Source organism: Diceros bicornis, chromosome 2, assembly GCF_020826845.1.
Source record: "Diceros bicornis minor isolate mBicDic1 chromosome 2, mDicBic1.mat.cur, whole genome shotgun sequence".
Lineage (NCBI taxonomy): Eukaryota > Metazoa > Chordata > Mammalia > Perissodactyla > Rhinocerotidae > Diceros > Diceros bicornis.
Window position 1 is genome coordinate 61,610,129 of NC_080741.1, and position 17,518 is coordinate 61,627,646.

Sequence of the window (17,518 nt, forward strand, 5' to 3'; positions counted from 1 at the left end):
CGACATGTGCTGTGCTTTCTCAAGCGTACAATTTTTGATTTTTGGAAAAATCTCTCTCTTCAAAATATCTCCCTTATCTGAAAGAATGAAAAGTTGTTTTTAGAAATTTCAGTCCAAGACCAAATGTTCATGACTATAAGCTTAAAGTGTCCATGGGCTTTTTAGAAGCCAGGCTGATCCATTCATGCACACTCCTACCACAAGGCTTTCAGGCACCACAGACCATGGGATGTGGGCTTGAGACCAAGGGAGCTGCCAGCCAGAATCCACACTGATTTGATCAGCTCCTGGAGAGGATATTGCACATTATCCTCCTGTCTTCCAGTCAAGCCTTTCTTAGAAATCTTAAAATATATGAGTTCTTGTTGGTTTTCTAAAAAGGGATGAATGAATGGAGAGTAATATGGAGAGCTTGTTTCTATTTTGCTACTTAGAACCTTCTGTGAGATGTGCATAGATCTAATATGTTGGCCATCTTTGGTCAAGCACCAGAAGCTTTTGGCTTGTGTTTAGGGGCTGTGATATATGAAAAATGCATACCTTTAAACAATTGACTCTCATTCAGTACAGTGAGATGCTTACTCTGAGAGGCGTAGGAGAAGTGCGACCAATTCCAGGACCGACAGATTCACATCTCCCATTTCATTTTCATTTTGGCCCGTATACGCATTGAGTTTGAATTGAAAAAATTGCCTCATGCAAAGTGGGATGTCTCTTTCTTGCTCTCATCTAGGAGTATTTAGTGAATGTTTGATGTACTTTATCTTGGTACTTTCTTCATGGGGGGTGGGTTTTAGAGAGCCACTTAACTCAGTGGTTTTCAGATTTGTGCAAGTGGCAGGGTGTTTGGAATTCTGGATATCAGAACATCATGAACTACTTAATGAGAAAATATTGACAAATTCAATTCCTTCATAAAAAATAAACTTTATTTTGCCAGCAGACAAGTAGAGCAGTCCAAAGGGTAGTTTAAAAGGTAGCTTTAGGAGGACAAACTTTCATTTGAGAAATAAAAGTTTTTTCTGTGATCTGAGAAAAGACTTTTATTCAAGACAAGAGGCAGAACACTTTGCTCCAGCTTAGAGAATTTCATCCAATTTCTGAGAACTGAGGTTCTAACAGAAACGGAGATGACCTTTCAAATTCTTATTCAAGTATGTGCAATACAGTTTTTCTTCCTGTTTTTGAGATGGTTTTATTAACATCCTTGAATTCTTAACTACTGTTTTCCATCCCATATGGGACCCTATAAATTCTAGACTCTTTGTTTCATGGGTACTTGTATGGTACCTGCCATTCAAGGTTGTTTTGTTCTTTAGTGGCTTTCCTAGTGAGAGTACTGGAGACTCTAAGGAACCGTTTTCCGTTTATCACAGTGGTCCCTAACCAGGGACAGTGCACACCAGAACCCTCAGGGGAGATTTTTCAGAATACACAGGCCTTTGTCCCACCCTGGACCCTGCTCAGCTAGGATCACCAAAGTGGGGATCATCCACATAGGTATTTTAAAAGCTCCCCAAACCAAAGAGATATGCACTGCTAGTTGATAACCACTGCTTGGTTGAAACTTTACTGATTGTATGTGTGAGTGAGAGAGAGAAAGAGAAAGAGTGACTGACATTGGGACCCTCCAAAAACTAAGGTGCACTTAAATTGGGAAACTCAGTGTCAGGAAAATATATGTCGCAAAGGTAGCTTAGGGGAAGTCAAAGAGAACTAATTTGAGTCGTTACTAGGCCAGTCAGGCTCAATGAAAAGAAAATGATCTGTTCTCAATTCCTTAAAGGGGACATAAGGAGGGGAAGGTACAGGCAGAGAGGAAGGGAAGAGAAAAAGGGAGGAGAGGTGAAAATATATAATTTATGGTGGGGATCCATTGGACTAAAATTTACAGTTAAACTTGTAAATGTTATTTTTTATTTCAAACATGATCTACTTTATTTTTTTCCCTTTTTAAGGTACTTGCAAAAACAAATGTTCATTGTGAAGAAATTATAATTTTAGAAAATGGCTCTTTATCTTCCTAGAATATGTGTCATTCAAGGGGGGACTTTTAGAGTAAGCTAGTTGGGAGACAATTGGACCTAGATAGAAAATTGAAACTGCATACCCAGTGACACACTTGAGCATTTTCTGAAATTCTGTCTCCATTCTCCTGAGCTCAAAATTAGAGATAATACTGCCTGTTTGAACACATCACAGTTGAGACATTTAGAGGCATTAAAATGTGTGTTTTCTTTTTCTCTTCTCCAAAATCCCTGCCTTTACTTTTTTATTCCTGGACACCACTGAAGGTCAAAAACCAAAATCTCTCATGGGACCTCTCTGAAATGAGTGAGTTAAAATATAATGTTATGCAATATCGACTCTGAACCAGCTGCTTTTCTTAGGTATTAATAAACCCACAAGGTAGAATTTGTACATGCAAAGAGTTCCTCTAGGTGTGGTCAATGATAGTGAAAAGTTGACAAACTTAGCACCTTGATCAGTCCCTCGCCCAAAGTAGACCCCCAATAAATAGTTATTAAAGGAATAAATTAAATTAAATGTCTAACAACGTAGTACATCCATGAAATGGAAAATTGAGCAAACATTGATAATGAGGATGTCAGTTCATATTTGTTATCAATGAGATATGTATAGGGTAAACTCATTTTTGTTAAAAGCAAAACAGAAAACAGCCCGTCTGTCTGTCTGTATTTGGTGAGATTACAACAGTAGCCCCGAGGGATCTCCGTGCTCCGTTCTTGCTACCCTCTACTCCGTTTATCACGTAGCAGCCAAAATGAGTGTTCTGAAATGTGCCACTGCACGGGTTATAGCCCTCCATTGGCTTTCCATTGCTCTTGGATGCCAGGGAGGATTGTGGCCTTGCATCTGGCATGATCTGGCCCTTGCCCACCCCTCCGCCCTTACCTCCTGAGGCCATTCCCTGTTCTTCCCTCTGTGCTCCCTTTCAGTTCCTACAGCGTGCGAGCTCTCTCAGCTCTAAGGCTCTTTGACTAGCTGCTTGATCTGCCTAGAATGCTCTTCCCCCACAACCTCCCTTGGCTGGTCCTCCTCAATCGGGTCTCAATGTCAATGCCAGCTAGTCAGTGAGGTCCCCTCCTTCACCTCCTCCATCAGTTATCACCATCCCCTCCTGCTTTATTTTCTTCATAGCTCTTGACTATTTGTAATTATTTGTTTACTTGTTTGTTGTTGATGAACATAAGTGCCATGAGACCAGGGACCTTGTCTGTCTTGTTTATCATTCTGCTCCCAGCCCCTCATCGTCGATGATGTGGAACAGTCAGTAAATGAGGGAAAGCGTGGAAGGATATACCCCAAAATGTTAATAGTGATGATTACTAGGAGAAAGATTTGGGGTAATTTTAATTGATTTTTTTCCTTTTTGTTCATTTGTATTTCCTAATTTTTCTGCAGAGATTGTGTATTATGTACATAATTCTTTCTAAATTACCTGAATGCTTAGCCAGGCTTCAGGAAGTAGTTTTAAGGCTTCTAGGCAATTGCAGAGAATGTGTTATCTGCACGCTCCACACTGTGCAGCGGGTGCTAAATAAATGTTTGCTGAGTCCACTGAAAACATTTCCCCCAAAGTTCTGTAGTCAGTTGCTCACCCAAGTCCTTGTGTGGGAGGAGAGGTATGTGTGACCTGCATCAAGGTGCGGATGTGGAGAGTTGTGTCTCCCAGGGCTCTGACCTTCATCCCCAGTGGTGTGCTGTTCTCTGGCAATCACAGAGTTATGTTGCTCCAGGGAAAATCCATTATAAACAGGAGCACATGGGGCACTAGAGTGTGATTTGCTTCAGTACACACTGCTTTTTTCAAAGAGAATGTGGAGCCTTTAGCTGCACATGTAATTGAGAGACTGGGTGAACTGCCTGCCTGACTTCTTCCAGAAAAAGAATCCACAATGCAATTTATCCTTTCCACGTCACTTGACTTGAACAGTTTCATGGCCAATAACGATTCTTTTTACTAACAGCTTTATATATAGAAATTTAATAGGCATAGTGATTATGGTCTTAAAAGAGTTATTTCTTTGGGTTTTTTTTGTGTGTGTTTTTTCAGCTAAAGTCTGACCTGTAAATGGTGTGTCATTCATTTCAGTGTCGTAGACCACTTCTTTGGCTACCAAAATTTGAATAGTCCAATATCTCAACAAAAGCAGGTTTTCCTTAGCTATGACAGTGACTGGTTAAGGTTCTAGTTCATTTCTTAGGGCCATAACCTATGTTTTAACTGAAATGTTACATTCTGGAAATCTGTGCAAATTGGGGTGGGGGAAGGAGGAAGGAATCCAAGAATAGAAAACTTGATGAATTTAGAAACAGAAAGAAGCTAATACCTCACACATCAAAATCATGTGTTTTACACATGGGTTTCCATCACTTCACATTCAGTAGAAGATCTGCTTACCACTAGAGCCCTAAAATATTTTGTATATTTCATATCCACATAGCTTGAGTCAGACTGACCGATGTTCTTTCCAAATTTAGATAAAGGCAGCTAGACAATGAGTGATGAAAACTTGTTTTATTATTTATATTACAAACGCCAGGCAATTCATAGAAGAAAATCATTGTTCAGTGCTCTGCAAGAGCAGTCCTGTTGAGACATGTGCTGAGAGTGGGAGTGATTTGTACCCTAGGGGTATGGAGCAGTATCCAGAATCTCTCCTAGAACAGCGCCCAAGTGTACAATTGGTCAGAGCTTCTTTCCATCTGAAAGTAGGCACTGCTTAAAGAAAGACGCTTCATCCTGTGACATGCGATCATTTCTGATTATGTGGTTATAATAGCTCCATGGAAAGCTGAGGTGGAATAATCTATGTGACTTGGAGGCCTCCTCACTCCCACTGTGATCTCCTTTGCTAATAGAGTTGTTTGATTTTTTCCAAACCCCCCAACCCGCTTCTTTGGCTTCATAGAAATATGGTGTGTCCAACAGAATCATCCCAGACTCGCGATTAGATGAGCAAAGATAACTCGGAAGAAAAGTTTACTTACTCTAGTGGTTCGAATAGGGCCCCCAGAAAAAGCGAAGCTATAGTGTGCATAAAGGGGCTTGGTGTGAGACGCCAGAGGAGTGGGATGGATCCCAGGGACACTAAGCACCAGAAGGATGCCGCCTGTTTGGCTAAAAGACCCAGCAGTAGGGCCAGCTATTGTGAAGCCCCTCCGCCAGACGAACAGGGACCCTTCTCTGGTCACAATAGCCATTCACGCTGAGCAGCCTCATTAAATATTCAGCCTGTGCTTCTGGCAGCTCATTAGGGCCGCAATGAGCAGTGACGTGGATGCTGGAAAGCCGAGGGCCGGCCAGCATCAGTAGGCAGAGGCTGAGTGAGCTGCTGATGGCTTTTCTGTTCTCTGCCTGTCCTATGATGACCAGTGTTTGTTCCCTGCTCTGCCTGAAGTACAGGTAAAAACAAACAGCAAAAGACAAGCAGATGACACTTGAGGGCTTCAGGTCCTTTCTCTGATGTTGTCTGACATGGGCTTCTGATTTTGAGTGCTCGCCCCCTTGGAACCCTCTGACCCCCTTCAAGAGCTGTCTGTGGCTTCGGGGGCCTGCACTCAGCACTGACAATGTGATGCTATTGTGGGCTGTTTGATGACTGCATTTGGGAGGGTCAAGGTGTGGTTTTGAACTTGGTGCTGGGGGTTTAGAACAGCAAATTATTCCTCTGTAACAGGTCAAATTTAGAAATATTGTGGGGTAATCCTAGCAGTTTTTACAGCAAGTTTCCTCTGTCCATGCCAAGTTTCCATGTGTTTGAGTGGTTCATTACTAAGCCTTTCCTTTTGACTCTCAGGATAGGTCTGGTGTAATAAAAAATGGATATTCTTCACGTATTTGGAGTTCTTTGAATAGCTGAATGTTGTCCTTGTATCTTGTTACTTTTCCGTGGGTTTGTACTCAGTGCTGTGTGATATTTAAACCTGGGAAAATCTGTGAAAGAATAATTGAAAAATGATGAACTCCGACAAAGTATATTTCTCTGGGCTCACTGTTTGCATGTTTTTCTCTTTCCTACACAGAAAATGTTTTCAGACAGCTCATTTCTATGTGGAAGATAGCAGTTCACCTCGGGTGGTCCCCAATGAAAGTATTCCTATTATTCCTATTCCGGGTAAGTGCGACTGCTCTGATTTGCAATGGGCTAATTGTTTTTCTCTTTTGTTCTCAGTTTTATGTGGTAGCTATGACAAAATATTATTTTTATAGCCTTTTAAAGCTTGCCCAGTCTAGGAGATCCTTAACTAAGGGTAATTTAATGAAATCTTTGCTCCTTTACATATCTGCAAAGTAGTGAAATCCTCTTTAAAAGGGACTGATAACTCAGAGTTAATATAGTGTAGAGTCACATGCAGGGAAAGGAAGTAACAGTAGGAAAAGGGGAAAAACATACATCTTTGCAAATCTACTTGGACTATAAATTTCATTCTGATAGTCAATTTGTGCTTATATTTTTTAAATCACAATTTGCAATATGTTTTTTTTTTTAAGTGAATTTTCTCCTAAGATTCCTTACTCTGAAAATAATTTATCTTCGTGTTGGAAGTTTTGGTTCCTAAGGTGTCTGTGGAAGTCTAGGGATATGTTCTTGGTCCAGTGTCTACTTCACTTGTCCTCCAGTAAAAAGATAAAACACTCAGTTAGTGTTAGGGGTAGGGATTGGTGGGGGACACTATAGTAAATGCCAGCAAATGCCATAGATGTTCAGCAGCAGGTTGGTTGTGATAGTAAGGATGTGGGATTTGAAGATGGCTCCCACCATTTTTATGTGGCATCCCTTCCGTTTGGCCAGATTTGAACTTCCTTCATCTGGGTTTTCATTATGTTCTTGTAAATATCTATCTTCAGATATCTTATACATCCATCCTCTTGACATTAATTATTCTTTTGTGAACAGAGGCACTACTTTTACTATATGTCACCTCCCACACACCCATGGCTTCCCCATCCCCTTGTCTGCCTCATTCTCCAGAACAGTTTTAACCATCGAATATACCATATATTTTACTTGTTTGTGGTCTCCCCCCACCAAAGTGAGAGCTTCATAAAGGCAAGTGGATGTCTTCTGAGTGCTAAAATAATACCTGGCACATAGGAGGCATTCTTTAACTCTCTGAATGAGTGAATGAATGTCAGCAGACCTTCCTTGATAGTCTTAAAAGGCCAGAGCTGTGAAGCTCACAGGTACAGTACAGTCATTCTCTGAGTACCAAGAAAGACTGCTTCTATTGTTTGCACATCTTCACTAGGTGCAGTTATGGTTGGGAACTTAATTGGCCATTTATGTGTTTGTGTATGTTAAGTCATTAGATATTGCTGGAATTGGCCATATTCTCCTCATTCTGGTCAGCTACTCTCACTACAGTTTGTCACACAGAAACAAGAGAGGTAGCAGAAAAGTCTCTGATTAAGTTCCTACTGGGTCATTTTGTGGCTGCTTGACGATTCCCATACAGACGGGATAGGTTTTGTGTTACTCGATGCTCTTCTCTACTAACCCTCGCTCTTTATTCTCGATGGAGGAGACTGTGCTCCTGCCTTTGAGAGGAGAGGAAGCAGACAGGAATCATCAGTCTTCCAACCACATGGAATAAGTAGTTTTGTTGAATCTACCAGATCCGCACGATAGCGTGTGTATCGTCCTTTTCCTCTTGCGTCACCTAGAATATGTGTTGACCTCTGGAAAATGCCTGGGAGCCTCTCTCTCCTCTGAACTGAGTCATCTGACAAACACAGCTGTTGGGTCGCTGTGCAATTGAAATTCATTTTAAAAGGTTAAATGGTGAGGGTACTTCTTGGGCTGTCTTTTAATTCCCACTGGATTAGGAATCAGAAAACCTAGGATCTCGCCCTTCCTCCACCATGAAACCTTTGGTCAATGCCTTGACCTCTCTGAGCCTTAGTTTCCAGAATCTGTAAAGTGAGTAGGATGTCTGCCCTACTTGCTCTTGAGGTGGCATTAAAGATCACACGAGATGATATGTGTAGAAGCACTTTGGAAACCGTAAAGTAAGCCAGAAGTGTCAGCTGTTGAAGCTTTCCTTCCCAAATCATGGTATAGCTCATCCCAGCAGCCCTGGAGGGCAAGCATTTGCATGGTTCTGAAGTTAAGATTGTCCCTAACACTGGACCACATCCACTGGGTGTGCCCCACCTCGCTGTGCTCTTTGGCTTTGACTTTAGGACTTTCAATTCCCTGGAATCCTCAGAAAATGCCGTCAATCATGCCTGCCTTGCCATACCTCTGAGTAGGTGTCTTAGACCAGAAATGCTTTTGAATTTAATTGCCAAATAAAATACTCACAACCCAAAGGCATTTCTTTAAATGTGAGTTTCTCCAAATTCTTACTCACTGGTGGTATAAGTACATGGAAAGAAAATTTCTTCAAATTCTCCACTGACTGAGAAATCCCTGGTATTCAGTTGTACCTCACTTGGTGTAGTAGATGCATCCTTGATGAGTTGTAACACATTTGTAAAAATGAGTTACTTTAAATGCTGTAAGGTAGTGTGGTGTTAAAACACTTAACCTAGTGAAACCAAGAGTGAGTCTACCCTTTCTCTGTTTTCTCAGGTTTTCATAGATAGCGTAGGCTTAACTGGGGGTATGCCTAGACAAGTAAACTTATTTCATCCTTAACTGAAAAGAAGTTGCCTTATATGACTTGACTTTAAGGATTTTTCAACTTGATCACAATCTCTTATTTTGCCTCAATAAAGCCCCACAGTCCTATTTAATAATTACATTTGTAAAATATTTTGTAATTTATGAAGCACTTTAAAAATCCATTATTCTATTTATTCTTATGGTTTCTTTTGGTTATTACAGTATATTGTCTTTCATAAGAAAATTCATTATTTAAAAAACCCACAATTTTTAATAAATTTGTGAGTTATTTTCACTGTTAAAGCTTTCAACATAACTTTTCTTTAATGGAGACCTCCTTGGGATCATTTAAATGCTTTACCTTAGGAATTATCTAATTGTTCTTATTTCTAAAACTAATAGGATATTTATAGAGCTCATATGGAATGCTTATTCTGCTCACTGGATATCAGATATATTTTATCCCTGTTCAAATCCTAATAAGACTACTGGGCCCCAGATTTATCAACTTATTTTATCACTTGAACTCCTTGTTTTCTATAATTGAGTTTTTAAAAAAGCTATTTCCAGACAACTACCAATAAACTGAACCATTATACTGGTTAAAAATGTATGAAACGGGGTGAGGTCAAAAATTCAGGTATCAAACTGTTGTAAAATAGAGCTTCTGGGTCATCTCTGTAAAATGTGTAAAAGACTCTGTTCCTAGAACTTATTTTACATTTAACCTTTTTTATTTGTATTTTTTGTTTGCTTATTTTTTTGCCAAGGAAGATTCACCCTAAGCTAACATCCATTGTCGATCCTTCTCTGTTATTTTTTTTTTGCTTGAGGAAGATTGTGGGACACCGTTACAGCATGGCTGATGAGTGGAGTTAGGTCTGCGCCCGGGATCCAAACCCACAAACCCAGGCCACCTAAGTGGAGCATGCAGAATTTGAACCACTCAGCCATGGGGCCGGGCCCTTAACCTTTTCTAGAAAACATCATCATCATCATCTAATATTTATTGAGCATTGGCCAACTACGTGCTCTATGTTTATTTTCACTACAATCCTATAGAGACAGGTGGATATCCCCTTTATACAGATGAAGAAACTGAGGCTCAAGACATTATTTAATTTGCCCACGGTTACATAGATAAATGGTGGAGCTAGCATTGGAATTCTCTGTGTGACTTGAAAGCACAGATGCTCGGAAATGGCTCTGCCACCTCTTGGCATGCTGCTCTGACAGTTCTGATATCTCAAGATCTCAGGCTCCTCATTTGGATATTGCTTCATTAAATCAAGGCATTTTCAAATACATGTGAATATTCTCTTTAGCTTTTTCTGGGTTGTTCTTTACCATTACCTTCTTCTTTCTCTGGCCCTGACCATTCACTTCTCCTTTAGGTTCTCTTTCATCCTCCTGGAGAGAGTTTCATCATTCTTCTGTTGAAGTTTCCTCCATATCAAAAAATCTCTCCTTTCCTTTGTTCTCTAGTCATTTTTATTCTTTTCCTTCCTAAGAAAAAGACTCTCAACCCACCAATACTTCCATTCCCTGTGCAAAAATAGGCCTGTGTGATTTAAATGACTTAGGGAGCAATTTATAAATATGTTGAATGTTGAATACGTTTAGACACTCAATCAGCAACTTTTGGATGATTCTGCTGTGGTTAAAATTCATAAATAAACAGCTCTGGTCTTTAAATCCCAAAGTGTAAGTGGAATCAGTAAGTTACACTGACGTTTAAAAAGTAATGTAAAATAGGCAAATGGTTAAGGAAAGCTTTGCTAATCTTTTGATACTCATTCCTTGGGGACAGCAGTTTATAGGAATTTTTTAGGAATTTTGAGTTAATTAGTTTTACTGATTCTAACAAATTTAGGAGTTTAGAATCTTTAGTGTGTTCTGGTTTAATATAGCAAAGACAATCTTGTAAGAATGAGGACGTTTTTTCCTGGTCTCACCTACATTTATGTAAAATATGGAAATGCTAGAGACTATGAATAGGGTGGCTAAGGTTAGTTAGCCACATTAGAAAGAACTCGTAATGAAAGAGTGTTTATCCAACATGAAAGAAGTGCTTTGGGGTTAGGTTCCAGTCTCTACAGAATTGACATCAATTCTTTAATCTTGAAAATTTTGTATAGCAGTGCCTGTTCCATGTATGATGTATGGGAAAAGTGGTTTTTTTCCCCCCTAGATAAGTTAAACTGTGACTTCTGCAGGTGAACGAAAGGGGCTTTGACTCTTAATATTTTTCACTAAATGTTTTTCAAAATCAACTGTTCCATGGTTACTGGTCTCCCATTGTTAGCCTGTGAGGATAAAGCCTAATTGAATGTAATAACCTAGCTGTCAGTCCCTTCATGAACTTTCCATCTTCTAAGACACTGAAGTGGTCACAAATTTCCGTCCTTCTAGATCCATATTATTCTGAACACTCACAAGTACTTTTAAAAGTCTAGAGTTTCCAACCTGGGGATATTCTTTTGAAACAACAAACTTGAATGATATTTTCGCTGCAGTTATTATTAATGAAGCATTACATACATACATCATCTACAAATTATGTTCATAGTATTATATTTCTTACTCTTTTAGACTTCCATTGTATATAGATTTTTAAAATCAGAACTTAGCTCATGAAACTAGCCTGCCTATAGAGCATATTGAAAGGGCTTTTCCAAATGTGCATATTGTTGAATACAAATGTCTTTATAAATGCTTTTCTCTGGAAATTAGAAAATCTAACTTTCTAATAAGAGCATTGCAAAACAAATGTTGCTGCTTACCAGTAGCTTAGAAATCCAGAAATGATTCATGCCTTTCCAGCAGTTAAAATACATCTTAATAATTTGAAGGTCACTGGCTTCAGCAGGGTGCCAGCATATAAAGGGGTTTTAAACATGCAGTTTAAAACCCTTGGGATTAAACCAACCTTGTTGGCATATTTTATTTATACAGAGATTATCTCCAAAGGAGATTCATTGGTCTTTTGACTATAATTAAACCCTTTCTTTATTGACTTCATTGTGTCATAAATGAAAAGAGATTTCTTTTTATGGCAGGAAATAAAATGTTCCAATCTCCACAACACTCCTTGCATCCTAAGAGTCTGATTTAGACAAAAATCTATTTGTTGTGTCCTAACTAGGGAACTAAAATCTGAATCATGTTCTTTTATTTCATATTTGCTTTATTTTCCTAAGTTAACACACAGGTATTAGCAAACACAGAGAGAGGCCTGAACTTGGCCTCTGGTGGCCTGAGAGGGTAGACAAGAAGGGGACTGAGTTCCTGAAATCGAGGTCTGTCTACTAGAGGGGTGGTTAACAGTACCTGATAACAGCCCAGTCGTGGGACTTGGGATGGAAAAGGGGAAAGTCTGAGCAGGATTGGCTTCAGCCAAGTACTGTGCTGGGGTTTTATAGGTTTTCCCTGCCCACAGACAGATTTGGTTGAAATTTGGAATAGGGTTGAGGGAACTGCTACAGGTTAAATGAACTTCACAGAGGTTGATCACAGGGTGAGTGAGTGACTTAAGGCCCTCTGGAATCCTAATGGTAATTATATATGTACCCACACACTGCCAGAGTAAGCAAGCAGCGATATTTTCTTAAACAAATTACTTAAGCCAATCAACCCCAGCAGCTAAGCATCTTGGCAGGAAGGTAAATGCTATTACACTTTATTTACTTGGCATCATCAAGGTAACCAGAATACCAGTGTGAATTCTCCAGGTAACTGAAGCCTACCTTTAAAGCCAAAGCAATTCATTTCAGCCCTTTTTTTTTAGAAAGTTTCTTTAAAATGTATTATGTGGTTCTCTACCAGCTCTAACCATCTATGCTCATTTTCAGGTCTAGAGAGGTCATATATGATGGAAGAAGCCAGCTTTGGAGTCAGCCTGGCCCTGCCATTTGATAATGCCAGTGGACCTTGGCCAGGCTTCTAGGTCTCTCTTAGCCACAGTTTCCCCATCCATTAGATGGGGGTAATGACAGCCCCTGGATCATAGGGTCGTGCATGTAAAGTGATTAGCACCTAACAGTGATTCAGTTATAATGCATTTACTAAATGCCAAGCACTCTTATAAGGACTTATGTTATCTCGTTTACTTTGCATAAAACTCTACGAATTAGGTACTGTCGTTATTCTCATTTTACAGTTGAGGGAAGGGAATCACAGGGAGATGAAGTCACACCACCAGGCAGTCTGGCTCTGGCTTTTCCACTCACACCATTGCCTCTGGGTACCTGAAACACAGGAAACATTCCATCAATGGTGGCTGATAAGAATAACAGCTACATAGTTTTCCTGAGTTACGGGCTAAAGACTTGTGTGGGCCTCTGTAGTGCCTCCCAGTGGTGGATGTTCAGGGATAGCCTTGGCTGCTGATTTTTCCTTTCAAATATCAAACCGAAAATTGCAGACAAGAAAGCTAAGGGAAAGCTTTTTCCCTTTTTGTTTATGTGTTATTCCTTAAAATTAAGAGAGAGCATATTTAGCATATGTGAGGAGGTTAGAAGCATAGACCAAAGTATGGGTGATTTCCCTCTCACGGCTCTGAAGATGCAAGTGCATCAGAGACATCACTGCAGATTTTGGAAACAACTTTTCTTTATGTTCAAATGCATTTTTCTTTATTTCCTGCAGTGTTTCATTGGAAATCAACGTTATTCGGCTCTATTTTTCCTTCTTGGAAGCTCTCAGCTTTAGTACATTCTTCTCAGTAGACATTCACCCTCTTCTAATGCTCTGCTTTTGGTACCTACAAACCAAAGGCTAATTTTAAGCTTCCTCAGAAGTGGTACATCCAGATACTTTGTTGTGGATTGACCAAAAATAAAAGGCTGCTTACATATAGAATTTAATTCCAACCACAAAAGGCTAAAATCTTGGAACAAAGTGTAAATAATATTATTTAATAACAATGAGCCCACTTTTCAGATGCGGGTTCTCAACTGACGAGATCAGGCATTTTGAAATGGGGTGATTTAGTAGTAATAGTTTTTGTCCCATTTTTGCCTAATTTAAACCTTTGGTATCTGAAAATTCTGTAAGTAAAAATATTGGCACAAAATTATAAAGTAACATTTTATCTGATTCCCTGAGATACTCTGTTTAATTCCTCGCTTTTCCTTGAAGCTGTGGTGCTTTGAGAATGAAGACAGACAGCGTACCACAGTGCAGAGAAGCACAGGCTTTGGGTTCAGTGCACCAGGATTCAGATCTCAGCTCTGCTGCTTAGTGATTGTGTCACTTTGGACCAGTTGCCTCGATTTCCTTATGTGTAACGTGAGGATAACAAAGTCCCCTTTACCTAGTTCTTGTAAAGAAAAATGTATGAAAAGCATGCAGCACAGTCCCTGGCAACCACTAAGGGCTGAATAAATGGTGACTCTTCTCATTATACCAACTCTATCATTAGACTGTTTTCATTATTCCATAACAATCTTCCATCGAACCTGTAGTTATGAAAACATCTTCACTTTGATTCCAGTTCACCTTTTTTCTTTGTGTTCCTCCCCATCACCATTACATCAGTGACATTTATTCTCACCTAAGTCGTCAGATCCATCTCTTTTGTGTCACTTGAAGTCCGCACCATGTAATTACATGCTGTTCTTGCTCTCACTTTCTCGTGTTCATCATTTCTCCAAAGCCAATGTTGCCCTGGGACAAAGACCATCTCCCTAATGTCTGGCTGAGCCCTAGGTGCTCAGTAAATGCCTCAGGCAGTGGTTTCCCCTTCACTCTGGCCCAGACGACAGCCGTTCTTTCCAAGTCAGAGCACTCGTGACCATGGGTCTGCGGCCGGCTTCTGCGGCCATGCTCTAGCCTTCAGTTAACCTTTCTGAGCTCGTTTTCTCAACTGTAAGATGAGGATGAAAATATTACCCATCTCTTAGGGTTGTTGGGAAGATTGAGGACATGTTAATACATGCAAAGGGCATAGAAACTGCCTGGTCCATAGTTAGTGCTGCTAATATTCTCTGCTTTCGTTAATGAAACTCAGATGTTTAGGTGGAAATAGCATTTTACAGATGGATATCTTCTTATAATACAGAGTCTTTCCAGATAAAAATTGAGCAGATCAGGTCTATGATGCTGTCCTAATTGCTTGGCCTTCTGCTAGTCACAGTAATTTTATAATTATCTGGCTCATGTTGAGAGAAATTTAATAGAAAAACTATATAAGAGGAAAATTATTAGGACTTCTAATTAGTCATAGTCTTATATTCATCTTAATATTGAGAAAAAAGATTTGTGACCCCTCAGTTACATTTATCTTGATTGAAAGACAAATAATGTGTTATCTGGTAGCTGATGGTGGTCAGTACAGTGTGTTGTGTGTGTGTGTTATCTGCTTGTCTGGCAGTTTTATGACGTTACTGGTGGTGCCTGGAAACCCAGAGGGGTGTGGTTAGACTTCCTTGGGTGAAGAAGCAAATTGGAGAGACTAGTGAGTCATATATTTCCATGATTATCATACTGAACTCTGCTGGATTTTTGCTGCATCTAGCCGTGGGTGTAGCAGGCAGACTGATTTCTGGGCATGTATGGCATTAGCTTGGATATTACAGTTGTGCACTTTGCAGGAAAAAATAATAAATTGTTAACCTAAAGCATTTTTTTAATGACTTGAGGTGGGCTGTGACCTTGGAAACTCTGTGTTTTGTACCTTGTGGAGTAAAATAGCTCTAAAGCTGACATGTTTTTTCTTATTTTGAACTAGAGTCCATGTGCTTAATCATGGTGCCATAAGCTTACTGGGAATCTACATTTATGAACTATCATTATGAAATAAATATTGCCCTCAACCTATTATACTATTAAGGATGTCATTCTGCCCTTAGAAACAGTGTTGTGACTTTCATTTCAAAATAAATAGGAGAGAAATCTGCAGTCTGCGTGCTGGAGTGTTTGTGGGGCTAGGTTGTGTCCCATCTCACTTCTTTTGCCTCTTGTGTGAAGATGAGTTTATTCTTGGGTTAATCTTTTACAGACTCTCCAATTTTGTACATATTAACCCTTTTCTCCACTTAATATCATTTCTTTGCCACTTGATCATTACTGAAGAATTTGCTTACTTCTAAACATTTTAAGTGAAGTGATCAGATAATTTTGGAAATTTTTCTTGAACTGTGCATGCTGCTAAATATTCTGGGGAAACATTTTGGCTCTGCTTACTTTGTTAATGCTGGTTACATCATTATGGGAGCTATAGATTTCTTGGGCGTGCAAAATGATTGCATATTCATGAACATCTTCAATCCTGAAATATTTGTAAATAACTTGGCAATTTTTTTCATAAGGTGGCCTATTAAAAGGATTAGGTCTTTAATTGTTCACACAGAAAGAATTTGTGCTTATAGAGCACCACCTATCTGATAAGTAACATTTCTATGCTAAGCAATTTGGATTACGAACATATAAGTTACCTTCCTTAAACAAAGTATAAGGGATGCTATTTTCCGCTTTAGAATGATTCAAGTTTGAAAATGTCAATAGATGCAAAAAGCCACCCTAGAGCTTTGCTCTCTCGAAAGAAAGTAGAGAAGGAATGACATAGTCAATGTTAACTGTCACCAGATGAAGAGAAATCAGATTGTCAGGCCTGGATCTATAACATTCTTGCCAAAGTAGGACCTCATTTACACATACAGATCTTCATACCCTTTGCTAAGAAAAGCATCTGTGGCAGTTTAGATGTTTGTGCGTTTGCCAAAGATCTTTCACTCTGAATAAAGTAAATGTCATGTCTGTTGTTTATCTCAAATTCAGCAGAGTATTTTTAAAAGGAAATATTTGCGGGGGAGGGTTGAAGGAAGAAGGGAGGAGGGAGGTTGGGGAGCTCCAGTTAGAGGGGTGTGGCCGCTTTACAGCAGTACTCAAGTATCAGAACGGATCTGGATAAATCAGCTTAAAACACAGTTTGGACTCATGAACTAAAAATGTCCTTTTGAAATGACAACACTACAATAAATTGTAATGGGGAGTCTTCCTGAATCTATACCTAGTCTGTCAACACCAAAAAATCCAGTTAATTCAGTCAAACTGATTATTTGGCATCGTGTAGACACAGCTGTCTTGAACTAAAATTTTGAACACTTAAACATAGATGGCATTGTACCCGAAGCCAGCTGGTACAATGGCATCTATCTGTAATTGTGTATAAAGATTGCTTAGACTTCAAAGATTGGAAATAGAGCTTAATTGCTCCAATTTCAAGCTGGACCCCATTGAATAGCAATTAGAAAAAAAACCCTAGGTTATAAGATTTCTTGACAAATAAGTACCCTTGGTAAGTTCAGACTTTTTGTCAAGTGTATGATGTAGTGATTTAACTATGTAAATTGCCTTGAATATGAAAAATGTAATTCTTTATGTACCCTTTTTAAAAACCATATTTAACCTAGCTTATAGGCATTTGAAATCATGAGATCCTAATGTAAAATAAATCCTGCAACTTTTCTTGAAGACATCTATTTCAAGTGATACAATTACATCACTCTTTGAAAAAATCAAATATTTGTCTTCAATAATCCCTTATCAGTGGTATTTGTTTTATGGAAGTATTCTCTGTGACTCTGAATATCATTTTATTCCCACAGATGACATGGAAGCCATTCCTGTCAAACAGTTTGTTAAACACATTGGTGAGCTCTATTCTAATAACCAGCATGGGTTCTCCGAGGATTTTGAGGTATGTTTCAAAACTGGAAATTAATTTCCAGAAACCTAACTCTTATTTTACAGGGATTTTTATAAACTTGAAATGAATTTACTCCAAGCATAACAGTAATTGAGAAAAGTGGAGTGTTTTTTTTTTTTCTTTTCCTTACACTCATAAATTTAACAGGCATTCTTTTCCCAGTAAAGATGAG

General features: G+C 39.1%; 1 protein-coding gene across 5 annotated transcripts in view; it reads left to right on the forward strand.

The window, feature by feature from the left end:
• Positions 1–17,518, forward strand: part of PTPRG (protein tyrosine phosphatase receptor type G) — a 680,315-nt gene that overhangs the window by 619,520 nt on the left and 43,277 nt on the right. For all 5 annotated transcript variants that reach the window (XM_058562200.1, XM_058562209.1, XM_058562192.1 and 2 more), the window contains 2 exons: positions 6,052–6,143; positions 17,246–17,337. In XM_058562200.1, the coding sequence (XP_058418183.1) occupies positions 6,052–6,143; positions 17,246–17,337 (184 nt within the window). The remainder of the gene's footprint in view (positions 1–6,051; positions 6,144–17,245; positions 17,338–17,518) is intronic.